The sequence below is a fragment of the Astyanax mexicanus genome, chromosome 18 (genome assembly GCF_023375975.1).
Source record: "Astyanax mexicanus isolate ESR-SI-001 chromosome 18, AstMex3_surface, whole genome shotgun sequence".
NCBI lineage: Eukaryota > Metazoa > Chordata > Actinopteri > Characiformes > Acestrorhamphidae > Astyanax > Astyanax mexicanus.
This window is the reverse complement of record NC_064425.1, coordinates 10476265-10490819: the sequence shown is the minus strand read 5'-3', so window position 1 is coordinate 10490819 and position 14555 is coordinate 10476265. Positions and strand designations below refer to the sequence as shown.

The 14555-nt window shown below is 40.4% G+C and overlaps 1 protein-coding gene across 7 annotated transcripts in view; it reads right to left on the bottom strand.

Moving 5' to 3' along the window:
* wu:fb16f03 (eukaryotic translation initiation factor 4 gamma 1) overlaps nt 1-14555 on the bottom strand; it is a 47895-nt gene that overhangs the window by 19135 nt on the left and 14205 nt on the right. For 4 of the 7 annotated variants that reach the window (XM_007247664.4, XM_007247666.4, XM_007247665.4 and 1 more), the window contains 5 exons: nt 11477-11616; nt 4310-4402; nt 2883-2967; nt 770-1960; nt 132-214 (listed from right to left, as the gene is read on the bottom strand). In XM_007247664.4, coding sequence (XP_007247726.3) covers nt 132-214; nt 770-1960; nt 2883-2967; nt 4310-4402; nt 11477-11616 — 1592 coding nt within the window. Of the gene's footprint in view, nt 1-131; nt 215-769; nt 1961-2882; nt 2968-4309; nt 4403-5605; nt 5725-5784; nt 5947-11476; nt 11617-13084; nt 13302-14555 lie in introns of those variants that run through there. The other 3 variants (XM_007247667.4, XM_007247669.4, XM_007247668.4) reach the window with 3 other exon arrangements.

Sequence of the window (14555 nt, the reverse complement as noted above, 5' to 3'; positions counted from 1 at the left end):
AGAGTACTGACAACAGGCTTAAGTTTTAGAGTTAAGCATCTAGATGATATTATTAAAATCCGGTATGATCCATTACTGTCTTTAGATTGATCAGACCAATTTGGTCCGATACAGACAGTGGAATATCGTACCTCTTTAAAGGCATCCAGGAGGTCACCGGTCTCCTTCTTATTGAGGTCCTTAATCTTCCTCTTCTTCTTTGGCACAGAAATAGCTGTTGAGTAGATGTGAAAATAAAGAGGGCATGGGTTATAAAAAGGACACAAGATATGTGTAAGTACAGCAAAAAACCTTTGCGGACACAGAATCCATTTAAATATGGAGGCACTGTGGTGAGCGCATCAAATATGCCTTTGCTTTGAAGCGTCACACTGCCCAACCAACTGCTGATATAATGACGTAGGGTGCTATAGCATACTAGTGTTGATTAACTCCTGGTAGTCATACAAGCTAAACTAACAGCACAGGCTTTCCTCAATCGAAAATTTGGCAACCTGAAAGTATAGAGCAGGGTCTATAGGCCCAGCTGCAATATCTGTGGGTAAACGTTCTGCAGGATGCTATACGGACCCTGTATACCTCCATGTCCAACCGTATCTCAACTCGTATCCAGGCTATAGAGCTGCCTAACAAGGCACTAGAGACTACTAGAGCTAGAAAGACCCTCTATTTCTGTCATGTCTCTAAAATCTCTTTTTCTTTCAATGAAGACTCTCCTTTTGGAATGCTGTATATCCATGACAAGGCATAACCCAAGTACACCACTTACCTTGCATAGTGATCTCTGGGGCGGTTGTCTGAGGTGGAGGGGTGTCCTCTCGCTCCTCCGAAGACAGGGAAGTGGCTTTAGCAGCATCAGACACAGTTTCCACGGGGGCAGAGGTTTCCTTGACAACTGATTTTGGAGTCTCCTTAGCAGCAGGAGAAGGCTCTTTGAGAACAGGGGGATCTTTGAGGAGAGGTTCGGTGGTTTGCGTAGCAACCGGTAGAGGCGTCTCCTTTACAACAGGAGTCTCCATGGCAATAGAGGTCTCTTTGACAACTGGTGCAGGGGGTTCCTTGGCAACCACAGGCGGAGGAGGCATCTCCTTGACAACGGGGACAGAGGCGACCTTAACAACGGGGACAGAGGCCTCCTTGACAACGGGGACGGGGGCTTCCTTGACGTCCGGGATGGGGGCCTCCCTGGCAACAGAGGCGGGCTCCTCCTTGGCAGGAGGGGCAGAGGTCTCCTTGGCAACCGTAGCAAGTTCCACCTTGGCAACAGGGGCAGGGGCTGTCTTGACAACAGGGGCAGGATCTTCCTTAAAAACATGGGTAGGGGTCTCTTTGACAACAAGTGCAGGTGCTTCCTTGACAACAGTGGAGGCGACCGCCTTGACTACTGGATTTGTGCTCTCCTTTGCAACCACAGGGACACTCTCCTTACCTGGAGTTGGTGTCTCCTTAACTACCGAAGTTAGAGTATCCTTAACAACACCTGGCGGAGTGGCTTTGATAGTCCTAGAGGAGCTTTTGTCTGAAACAAGTGGAGCTTCCTTGGTGACGTCGGGCTCAGCTAATGGGCTGACGTCTCTTTCGGCAGCTCGCTCTAAGGGGGCACACTGCTGCGCCTGCGGCACCGATACACCGTTATACAGCTGCAGCTCCTCCGGCTGCGCGATTGGAGACTCGACTGCCGGCTCCACCTGTGAGGTGGGGACAGCAAGGTGCACCTTACCAGGCTCTGCCCCTTTATAGGCTGAACCGTTCGAGGACAGGTTTACGTCTTTAGGTAGCATGGCGAGAGTGGCCTTCTCCATAGCACCAATGTGGGATTCGTCAGCAGGAGCAGGGGGCGGGGCATCGACTGTGTCGCTGATTGGACTGGTGGGAGGAGGAGTGGGTGGAGAGTCTGGAATAGGGCTTTCTCCAGGAGGAATGGGAAACTCTAAAGACACTACAGGCTTTACCCTCTCATCTGTGCAGAAAGATAAAAAGAGAAACCCACTTAGAAAAGACAGAGAGAGAAACCACAAGAAAGGGAGAGACTATAGCAAGATTAGTTTTATTAAGAAATAGTTTTTTTTTATAAGAACATTAGTAAATAATTTGACTGGCTGATGTAATTACTTTATAATTACTGTATCAGGCTGTAAAAATAGCAACAATAAAAGAATGAATGCATCGGTACTGTTTTTACTCCTTAAAAAAAAAAAAAAAAGGGAGAGAGAGATTCATACTGTATTAAAACCACCAACACATCCTCACACTCACAGTAAAACAATAGAAATTCATCCTGGAATATAACACTCCCAGACTATAAAAACTACAAACTGTGGATTCATACTGGATTCAAATATTCGACAGCTATTACTGTCAGACTGAAAAAAAAATACTGTAATCATACAGCAATAAAATTGTTCCACTAACAGTTAAAATTATTATGTACACAAACACATAGAAAAAAAAATCATACTGGATTAAAGAAAAAAAAAGAAGTAAAAGCTCAATGCACTGTAGATTACTGTCTGCCTGAAAACCAATAAGGGATAAAAATACTGTATTAAAACATTTCACAGTTAATACTGTCAATCTGAAAACCAACACAATCCCACAGCCCAAAATTCATACTAGGTTTACAATTTACAGTTGAGGAGTGAATTACATTGCAGAATTATACTGGATTAAAACTACTTTAGCGTTATTACTTCATGACTGATAAAAATATTGTATAAAAGAATCCGCAGTTATTACTGTCAATGCCACACTCCAAAATTAATACAAGATTAAACCTAGATTGTACTGTTGAGGAGTGAATATAGGGCAGATTCAAACTGGATTAAAACAACTTTACAGTTTTACTGGTTGATAATTAGACCATTTAAGGTCCACCACCTCACCTGTTCTGGAGGTCATGGCAGCAGCGGTGGCATTCTCACCATTAGACTGGGTGGCAGCTCCAGTCTCCAAACCAGAGAGTCCCGCCTGAGGAAGAGGGGGGGGGAGGGGGTAACAGTCAGATGTGTATTTGATGTGTGCATGCATAAATTGTTAAAAAGTTATTTTAACCAAAAACATTTTTCCTGTATATCCCATAATCTAAAAGAAAGTTTAAAAAAAAAGTGTGCTGTACACGTAATTCATACTTCCACCACAGTAAATGAATAACTATTTTAGTTTTTTTTAGTCATTAGAATTTACTGTCATTATCAGTCATACTACAAATGACAAGTGAGAAAAAAAAATTGTAAAAGGTTAAAAAGTGTACATATAAAAGGACTATGACAGGTACTACAAAAATGTCATTATTTTATGCATTAAATTTTTCTACTCAAAATAAAGCAGTTATTTGGTCTCATTACTGTTTTTTTATTGTCTTTATTATTGTCTATTTTTAATATAATGTTCCAATGCATATCTTCATTATATACAATGAGGCAAACAAGTAGATCATAAATAAAAATTTGACTGTTTATGTTTCTAATATTATTCTTACATTTTTGTTTTTGAAGCTTGATAAATCACTTTTTTTATTTGTTATGGCTTTTATGATTAAGCAGCAGTTATTCAATTAGTTAGCTTGTCATAAAAAAAAAAATGGTCTGGAAAAGTTCCCAAAGAAAAAAAATAAATCTCCCAAATTGTAAAATGTAAAATATTCATGTCATAGAGGGTTAAAGTTGCTTAAAGCAGAATGAGATAGAGCACATCAGCTGCAAATGATTTAATCATTGTTATAGATATTGTTGAATGAGTCTGGAATTTAAATCTGAGACATCAGTTTGGTTTGATGTTGATTGTTAAAGTGAGTGGATCACCATGACCAGATTCAAAGGGCTCTCTGATCCTTCAGAAAGAAAGCTGCAGAAAGATCAAGAGAGACATGGAGGTGCACTAACAGGATTTAGATGGTAAATAAAATAGGTATAATGAGTTGTTGGTGTAGTAATATTAACACCTTGAATTAGGAGAAGTCTGAATATCTCTACAACAAACTATAACTCACTGTATTTTAGAATTCCCCTTCAAACATGGAAACAATATGCACCAAATCAAGACCGGACAAATCGATTGGAACCATTACGGACATCCCACGCCCAAGTAATACTAATGCCCTCTGAGAAACACTTTAGTAAGTGTGTGTGGTATGTTTGAGTGTGTGTGGGTGTGTGTGCTGCAAATGGCCAAATGTTTGCATGTTTGTTCTCTCTGTAAAGATGGTTATTTCTGCATAAAGCTTAGGTTTAGCAGTGGATTTGGTGAATACTTTAGATACAACCACAATAAGACACAAAAACAAATAAATAAATCAAAAGGTGTGTTTAACCTGTGGGGGTGTGGGTGTGGTGGCGCTGCGGCCTCCTGACATGATCTCCTCTGTGATGTCTCGACCGCCTCGATTAGGGTCTCTTATCCTTATCTAGTGAGAGAAAGAGAAAGACAGAGAGAGAGAATTTTTTTACTATGTATCTTATTAATGCACAACTAAAAATAAACCAGAAATAAAGGAATGAAAACAATATAGAAAATGAAGGTCAAGAGACAGAAACAGAGAGAGAGAACAGTGAGTGAAAGAGCGAGCATGTGCAAAAGAGAGCAAGACACAATCCAAAAGACAGAGATACCAATACACCAAGGTGCACCAAGTGTACATCTCTGACAAAGACAGAGATATAAACCAAGAGACACAGAGATAGAAAGAGTCAGAAAGACATGGAAACAACCCAAGAGAGAGACAGACATACAGAGACAATGAGACACAGCAAAAGACAGAAAGACATACAGAGAGAGCAAGACAGAGTAAGACAAAGAGACATACTGAGACAGCGAGACAAAACAAGAGACAGAGACCGCAAAAAACACAGCAAAAGACAGAGACAAACACGCCAAGAGACACAATAAGTAGTAGAGAAAGGAACACAGCCAGAGAGAAGGACACATCAAGACACCAAAAGACTTACAGAGACAAACACACACACACCAAGAGAGAAATATGCACACACCCCAAGATACACTGACATACAGAGACAGCAAGAAACACACAATAGAAAGAATAGTAAAAAGGGGAGCGTAAGACAGTCACACAAAAAAAAGCAGAAATATACCAAGAGACAGAGACACATCAACAGACAGATTAACACACACCAACACAGCCCACAAGAGACAAAGACAGCAACACACACACACACACAAAATAAGAAACAAAGAGACAGACAGAGATAGAGACACACAATAAGAAACAGACAGACACACAATAAGAAAAAGTGACACAGATAGAGTAAAAAAGACACACACCAAGAGGCAGACAGGAATACTAACAGACAGAGAGACACATCAAGAGAGACAGATACAGAAAAAGACAAACTAGAGAAAGACCCCAATAAGAGAGAACAGAACAAAAAATTAAAATTTCAAGTAAACATGCATCTCCACACACACAACTCGACTCACACACACACACACACAACTCTTACTGACACACACTCACACCTCTACCAACAGAAACAAATGCACACACCAAAATCACTGTCACAGAAGTTAAAAAAGCAGCAAAGTTCAGTTAAACAGAAATCGCTAAACTACACACGCACACTAAAATCCAGAGAATGTTTGTCCAACTTACTCAACCAGAGCCAGTGAGTTTTGCGCAATGAGGTTCTTTCTCTCTCTCTCGCTCTCTCTCCCCCTCGCACACAGACACAGACTCACACTCTCTTTCTCTCTCTCTCTCACACACACTTGCACACAACACTACTGACAGCTTCCCTTCACACTTACACACACGCAGTGCCCATATCCTACCTGGCTAAGCTAAAGGCCAGCAGGCCCAACTCATCCTGGGGCCAGAGTTAGACCTTGAGCCCAGCTCTGCCTCTCCCAGCCAAGCAGAGAAACCAATAACACACTCTGGGCCTCCAAACACTCACACACACTTTGTTACACACACACTGAACGAGAGAGAGAGAGAGGGAGGGAGGGAGAGCTAGAGGCCTTGTGAAACGAGTGCACTGGAATGTGCACCCGCCCACCAAGCAGCGAGAGAGAGAGAGAGAGAGAGAGAGAAGAGAGAGAGACAGAAGTGTTAATAGCTCCCTCTCAGCTCATCAATTTAGTCTTCTGTAACAACAAACACTCCCCTGTTCTCTCGCGCTGAGTGAGTGTGTGTTACTTCTCTCAGACCCGTTCTCCACCATGCCCAAAAGCAGGGGGACAGATGGATGAGCGAGGGAGACAGACATGAAGAAAGAGAGTGAGAGAGAGAGAGAGAACGAGAGAGAGAACATAGAGGGGAGGATATTCCTCTTCCGGGACAGAAAGGGGGCGGAGGGGGAGCAGAGCAGAGCCACGTGGAGCTGCTAAAGCTAGGCTGACTCGTCCTTCACACACCACCTTCCTCTAAACACACACTCACACAGGAGCACATTCAGCATACACTTTACCATAGAGAGAAAAGCCTGGAACTGTGTATGTGATAGGAAAAAGAGAGAATGCCACAGCAAGAAAGCAAGAGGGTGCAAGACATTCTATACAGAAGTGGGGCAACTGAACCATTTTTAGACGCCATGATATGACTTTGCCTATTATGAAATAAATTACTATATACACAGTATTAATAATTACTATCCAATACTATATAGAGTAATTAATACCAAACTGAAAAGCAAACCATAAGCTGCACTGCATTTCCACAGTAACATTTAGAATATGAGCAGAAATGAAACGCAAAAGCACTGTTACATCGTTCTCTCTGCATTTCTTTTCTTTTAGAGCTTCCATCAGGTCCAAAAAAAAAAAAAAAAACAGCTCGAGCCTACCTGAGGCGAAGCACGTCCCGACCAAAGCCCGTCCCTTAAACTGACATGAGCCTGAGCCCAATTTAAACCCCCTTTTTTTCCCCCTTAAGTAGAGTGTTAGAACTAAATGAGTGTTTACAATCTGTTCACAATGATGTTAATGAACAAAGAGCCTAATATTTAAGGAGCAGCTAAACCCTAAACCATATTTAAAAAAAAAAAGTAAAATGTGTTCCTTTAAAGTAATGAAACATGCCAGTAATACCACCCCCTGCTGACATCTAACTATCTGCGTCTCAAGCCCCATCAAAGGCACAATGCTGCTGCTTCAGCTTAGCCAATGAGCTCTCCCTCCTGCCCCCCCATAAACCAATACATCACCCAGTGCTCCTCCCCTCACAAACTTCCCTTCCACTTTTATTTTATTTTATGATTTTTTTTATTTTAGACTTTTTCAACTTTTTACTTTTTTAAACTAAGAGTGGAGTCAGCAAAAATCTGTGAGTTTAGTGCACCTTTAAGAAAATTTTAAGAATTTAAGAATATTAAAATAGCAACAATGTTATCAATGCCTAAACATCCACAAAATTGGCCAATATTTTAAAGGTCACCTTCCGTCGTTTTTTCTTTCATTTTAACATGTCTAGTTGTGGTCTTTAGTATGAATGAATGACATATGAGCCGTTTTTGTAAAAAAAAAGTGCTCAGGTGTCTCTGTATAGCTCTTTTTTAATGGACTGTTTTAGGGGTGTGTCCAAAATGACCGGATTCCAGCTTTGCTCATGAATATTCATACATGCAAACAGCATGCAAATATCTCTCCTCTGATTGGCTAGGAGCACTGCGACGCCCCTCCACCGCTCTGCCGCTCACTGCCTCCCACCTCCTAACTGATGAGCGGTGATGTTGCGTCGCTTCAGCTCCGCCTCTGGGAGTTTCTCGAGCCAAGGTGGGCTGGTCTGTGAGTTTCTGCCTACGTAGGCAGAAAGATAATTCAAAATTCACCCGTTTTTCGGAGGGGGGGAGGGGGAATTTCTTTGCTTAGCTCCTGCAGACAATGGGGGCTGCAAAACAGTTTAATGTGCAGGTGTACACATTCAACTCGGAGAGACCTACTGTATTCCACAAAAAACAAGAAAAATCGGATTTTCGCGGAAGGTGACCTTTAATAAAATCCACGATCCTCCCTTCCTTACTACTTGAACATACATCATTTGTGTTCAAAGTTAATTATACAATTAAACCAATATTTTAATATCTTGCATTGATTTATGTTTTTATGTAAAATTATTCTTAAAAATGTGTTTTGATTAATTGTAATTTGATTAATTAGTTAATTTTTTTAACTAATAAAAAAACTAAAATCAGGCAAACCAAGCAAAATCTTGGACTGTTCCGGACACTTTTTATTATTCTGTCCCAACTTTTTGGGTTTGCATGATTATTAATCCACACTCTCCCATACCTACATGTAGTGCTGGACGATATGGCCAAAATTTATATCACGATATATTCCTTAAATTTCGGTCGATACGATATAATTTCGATATCGATATAAATACTTTGAAGGCCTCAGAAAACTGCTAAGAAGCCCTGCAATCCCTGCAGCACTGCGGATTTAAATTATTATATAACTGTGTATTTGCACTTTTTGTATGGCTGGCATCAGATACCCTCATTATACGCACATCTACCTATCTATCTATCTATCTATCTATCTAATGGAAATCTGTACCTACTACTGTCTGAAAATTTTATTTAAGTCTTTGAAACCTCCTTTCACAAAAACTTTACTACTTTAGAAATAAAAGTAGTCAAAATAAATCAATGCTCAATATTATTTGCATATAGCAAAATAATAACATGACATCCCTGTCAAACATAAGCCTATATAACTATTACCAATAAAAATATAAATTACAACAGAGGCAGAACTTCTTATTCTTTGTGAACAAATTTAACAGATTAAAACAAAAGTGTTTCAACTAGGATATAGAATACAAGAAGCCTTTATATACATAAAAACAACAAGATTTTCCCGTCAAATAAACAAACCTACAGGCTTTATCAACGATGAATAAATTAGTTACAACATAATCTATTAAAGTGCTTCAGTCAGTATAAGGAAAATATTGTATGTAGTGGAGTTGCTTGAAGTGGTGGAACAGATTAGATGTATTAACATTACCGCTGCTGGTCGGCTGCACTCTCCGGCACAATTTGCAGCAAAGCGACAAGGGAGCGGACCCGCGGCCGAGCGAGCGGACCCGCGGCTGAGCGAGCGGACCCGTGGCCGGCCTCGAGGATCCGGGGCCGACCGAACCGAGTCTACCTTAGCCTTGGATCCGCTCGTCCCGGCTCCGTTTGGCTCCAGCGCGAGACATTTTTGCTGCGTAGCGAAGCGGACCAGAGCCTAGCCATTTTAACCTAGCCTTGCCTAGCCTAGCCTGTTTGGCTACGTGCCTGTGTGGTTACGTCATCACGCACTGACGTAGCCCAGCTACGGGGGCTGAATGTGTTGAGCTCTGCGGCGAGCTGACGCCAGTAAAAAACGCCTGTCCGTGATTCTGTAAATAATACATATCGATATACCACAAAACTGATATCACCGTTATTGAAACATTTCTTATCGCGATAAATACCGATATCGAATTATTGTCCAGGCCTACCTACATGTAAATTTACCAATTTAGCACTTAGTTTCTTGGTGATCAGTCATCCACCGTTCTTTTTTTCTCATTCAGCTGTGTTCGTGGGTTTGTTCCATAAACTTAGTGACACCTGGAAAAATGCTGGGTCAAAGTCTGTCCCTGCAACATCAGCACAGCCCAGCAATGGCCACCAGCTGCATGCTCCCACAGACACTGATAACACTGTAAGACCCGCTAAGAGGAATGCAGACATGAACAGGAATCACAAAATACAACTTACCAAAACAACCAAATATTACAAGATTAGAGCAGATTTCCCACAGAAACCACATACTAGAGCAGCATAGTGACCAACTAACTATACAGTGAAGCAGACTACCTATTGAGACTACTGTCTAGAACAAGAATATGACCAAACATTAACAGACTAGGGTACATTTACCACAAATATCACCGCCAAGGGCAGCACAACGACCAAATAGCAATACAATAGAGCAGAATTACCACTGAAACTACGGACCAGAGGTGAAGTAACTCAATAGACAAGAGTCAATTTATCAAACATTTAAATATTACGAGTGTAGAGAAGGAATACGACCACTTATTAATAGAATAGGATAAGTTATTAATATACCACAAATATCACAGGCTAGAGCGGCACATTGACCAAATACCAATACAACAGAGCAGACAACTCATTGAGATCACTGTGTAGAACAAGGATATGACCAAACATCAATAGACTATGGTAGCTTTACCACAGATATCAAAGACTAGAGAGACAGACATGATTAAACAGCAATACAGTAGAACAGTTTAATCAAAGAAACGAAAACTAGAGCGGCACAGTGACCAAATACTGTATCAAAGTAAAGCAAATTTACCACAGTGACAAAATATCAATACAACAGAGCAGGCAACCCATTGAGATCACTGTATAGAACAGAGATATGACCAAACATCAATGGACTAGATGGACACAGTGACAAAATATCAATCAAGTACAGCAGGTTACCCACAGAGATAACTATCTAGAACAGGCCTATGACCAAATATTAATACAGTAGAGCAGATCTACCATAGATACCAAAGACTAGAGCGGCACAATGACCAAATGTCAATACAGCAGAGCAGATTTAACACAGAAACCACAGACTAGAGCGGCACAATGACTAAATCTATTCTGTAGACCAGACTACCACAGATTTCACTGTCTAGAACAGGGATATGATAAAACAATTACAGACTAGGGTAGATTTAGCACATATAATCATAGACTACTTACACACTGCTTCAATAACTAAATATTAATATAGTAGAGCAGATATACCGCAGAAAGCACAGAATAAAACAGCACAACAACCAAATATCAATACAGCAGAGCAAAAGTATAATTCAACAGATGAGAGTTGTCTTAAGTAGCACAATGACCAAATATCAATAAACTGAGATTTACTAAAGACCTAAGTGACAAAATGACATTAATAGACTAGTGCAGACATACCACATAATTTTATCTAGACAGGACATAGGGTGGATTTACAGCAAAGACCAAATTGTTAAAATATGCTAAAAGGGTTCTTGGTACCACTTTAAAATAAAACTACCTTTATTAAGGGTTTATAAATGGTTTACAGTTAGTTTATTAATGGTTACTAATTAAGTTGTAAATGCCTTAAAAATCATTAATAATCAGTTATAACACATACGTAGAAAGGGCAACAATGACCTGTTGTTTGCCAAATAGTGAACCCACAGCCATCTATATCGTTGCCCTTTCTAATTAGGTTTTATAACTGATTAATAATGATTTTTAAGGCATTTACAACTTAATTAGTAACCATTAATAAACTAATTGGTACCGGGTTCTTTGATATATTAACCACTTTTTGTTCTATTAGGAAGCCAATTTTAAAAGTGCATGAATTTAAAAAGGTTCTTAACAACCACTTATCAAAAGAATAGGATACATTATTGATATAGGTCACACATTGCAGTCGGGAAATAACCAGGGTAAGTTTATAAATCAGTCAAAATGAGGACACCTACCTGTTTGCGTTCCCGTTTGGTGGGGGGTGCCTGCTGTTGTGGAGGTGGAGGTTGTGGTTGCTGGGGCGCAGGGTTCATGATAACGGGTGCAGCAGGCACCGGGGGTGTAAACTGGGGCTGGGCGGAGTAGTAAGCTCCAGCTACAACACCACACATACAAGGACAAGCACAGAGAAACAAAATTGAGAGTTAATGAACATACAAAAAAAATACACATACCTGTGCATTATAGGACGGATATATATAAAAAAAAATTAATTGTCTAGTATGTAAACACTGCAGGTTTCCAAACATTTCCAATCGTTCACTCCCCCACATCCACAGAGTACAAATACTGAAACCAGGCAATGGAAATAAAATAGCAAATATCAAACGGTATGAATGGTTTGCTTTTTGTGGCTTTTTAAGTGGCATGTGCATGCATGACAGAACATCGCTTCACATTAAGTTTCACTTTAATCCCAGCCAGAATTTCAACAGCTATGATTGAGTTCAGGCTGCAGATAAGCTCATCAACAAGAAGGTATGCCAGCTCGCTGAAAAGTATGTTTTCCAGTCATATGACATAAAAGATACATATATGTGGAAACGTTCACAATCATTTTCACTAATCATGATGACCAAAAACCAAATATGCACTGAGGTCCCGCTTAACAGTGGACCTTCGCACTAGACCTGGAGCAGCTGGGGCTATGTACCCCTCCAATCTACTTCCAGACTCTGGGACCTCGATTTCCAAACCAAACAACGTTTACTGACAGACACTGATGGTTGGGATTGTTGGGAGTGATGTGATCTGCTGGTACTGGTCCAAAGTCAGCACAGCATCTACCAGGACATTTTACAGCACTTCATGCACAAACTACCAAAAGTACCAGTTGCTCTTATATAATAACCTTATTTTCTTTTGGGTTTTCATTAGCTGTAAGCCATAATCAGCAACAAAGAAAGGCAAACATTAATGCTTTGAATAGATTAATCTGTGTTTAATAAGCCTACATAATAGAGCTAATGTGCTCATTAGCATTGTATAAGTTGGATAGAAATAAGTTGGATAGAAAGCACATTTACTGACAGTGTTTGTGTATGTTTATGTTTGTGTGTGTGTGACTGCAAAACAAACAATTTATTTAAGAACAAATCTTTCTTCACTTTCTCGCATTTGCACTCCCTCTCTCTCTCTAACTCTCCTACCATTCTTGCTGACTCTCTCGTCCACTGAACTGGCACGACTGAGGCGGCATTGTTGACCAGGGAGGCTCAAGACTAAATATAGTCAAAATCCCACACAGAACGAGCGAGACGATGAGGGAGGGGGAGAGGAAGGAGAGAGAGAGAGAGAGAGAGAGAGAGAGAATATAACGGGACGTTCTTGGAGGGAGTTCCGCTACTGTAAATAAAAGCCTAAGATATGAGTCACAGAAAAGAAGGGAGGAGACAAACAGATGGGACAGAAAGAACAAGAGAAAGACAGAGCAAAGCAAGAGAGCAAGAGAGAGAGAGAGAGAGTGATAGTGAGAGAGAGACAACTAGAGAGAGAGAGAGAGAGAGCGAGAGAGAGAACAGAACAAGGGGACACAACATGCTCACACTCAGTCAGAGACGTACCCTCTGGACTCCTGCTGGACGCTCGGTTCCCCATCGTCCCACTCTCTATCCCCGCACTCCTTCCCTCACTCCTCTCTCTCTCTCTATTTTTACTCTTAGTTGTATTAGTTTCCACAGCAACAATAAAGTCCTTTGACCCCGCTCTGTCCCTCGCTCTGCCTCTCTCTCAGCAGGTCAGTAAGTCAGTCAGTCCTGAGGGTTGTCCTGACCGTATGAAGGCAGGGCAGGGAGCTCTGCTCCTGTGAGGGGGAGGGGGGGAGGGGGGGAGGGGGTGCGAGTGTGTGTGTGTGTGTGTGTATGAGAGAGAGACTGCCTGCTCACCATACTTCACAGCAAGTGATCTAATCTATAGTGATGAGAATTCAGAGACAAAATAACCAAATAAAAATAGAGTTAGATTAACTATAGACTTAAATAAAATTAGATAAAAATTTGATCTTTGCGTTGTAGTCTATTAAAATATGACCAAATGTCCTCTCTAAAGATGATAAACGGGGTTCTTTGAGCAATGGCACAGAAAAACCACATTGGGCTCAGTTAAAAGGCTTTGTTGTAAAGTAACTAAGTGTGTAAAGAACCTCTCAACTTTAAAAATGTAGAAAAAAGTGTTGAGTTTGGAAACCACAAATTGTTCTTCTACGGCACTGATTAAAACAGCCCATTTTATAACTATTTTTATTTTATATTTATTTTAATTAGAAGTCAGAGAGTGCCTGTGAGGGGTGTGTGTGTGTGTCTCTGTTTTGGACGGGGGGGGGCAGTTGGTCATTCTGCAACTTCACAAAAATAGCTCTGTGTGTGTGTTTAGTCATCGTGAACTGAAACTGTGAAACTGATCCATGATCAGATCTTTTTACAGCTGCTTTAGGTCACAGAAATACACAGCGCAACCTGCTGGATAGGAGGCCAAGACTAGTCATGAAAAAAATCCCAGCCATTCACAACCCAGCGCCCCATACCAAACAGAAGAAGACTAAAAAAAAAAAAAAAAGCAAGAAGACAAGGAGCAACAAAAAGAAAAGTGATGAGAGTGAAAAAACCAAGAAAAGAACATGCAAGAGAATGCTTAATAGCAAAAATGTACATGAGTAAAAAAGGCAACCAAAAAAAAAGGAAGAGTGTACAAGAGAAAATACAGTGAATAAGAAAGAGGGAAAGAAAAAGATCATCCAAGAAAAAAAAGTGCGAGTACACAAGCGAGAAGTAACAATAAAAGCAAGAATAGGTTGTGTGAGAATAAAACAAAACAAAAAAGGGCACTAATGCAGGTAATTAAAAAAAAATCCCGAAATATAGTGACTAAAATAATCACGGTTTATCAGTATTAGTGCAATATTGCTAAAAACTAATTTTCCCTCAGATTTCACACTAAGTGATTCTGATTAACAACAATACTTACAAATGTACTAGAGCAGCTCAAAAAATTAGAATATAGAAAAGAAACTTTATTTCAGTAATTCCATTGAAAATG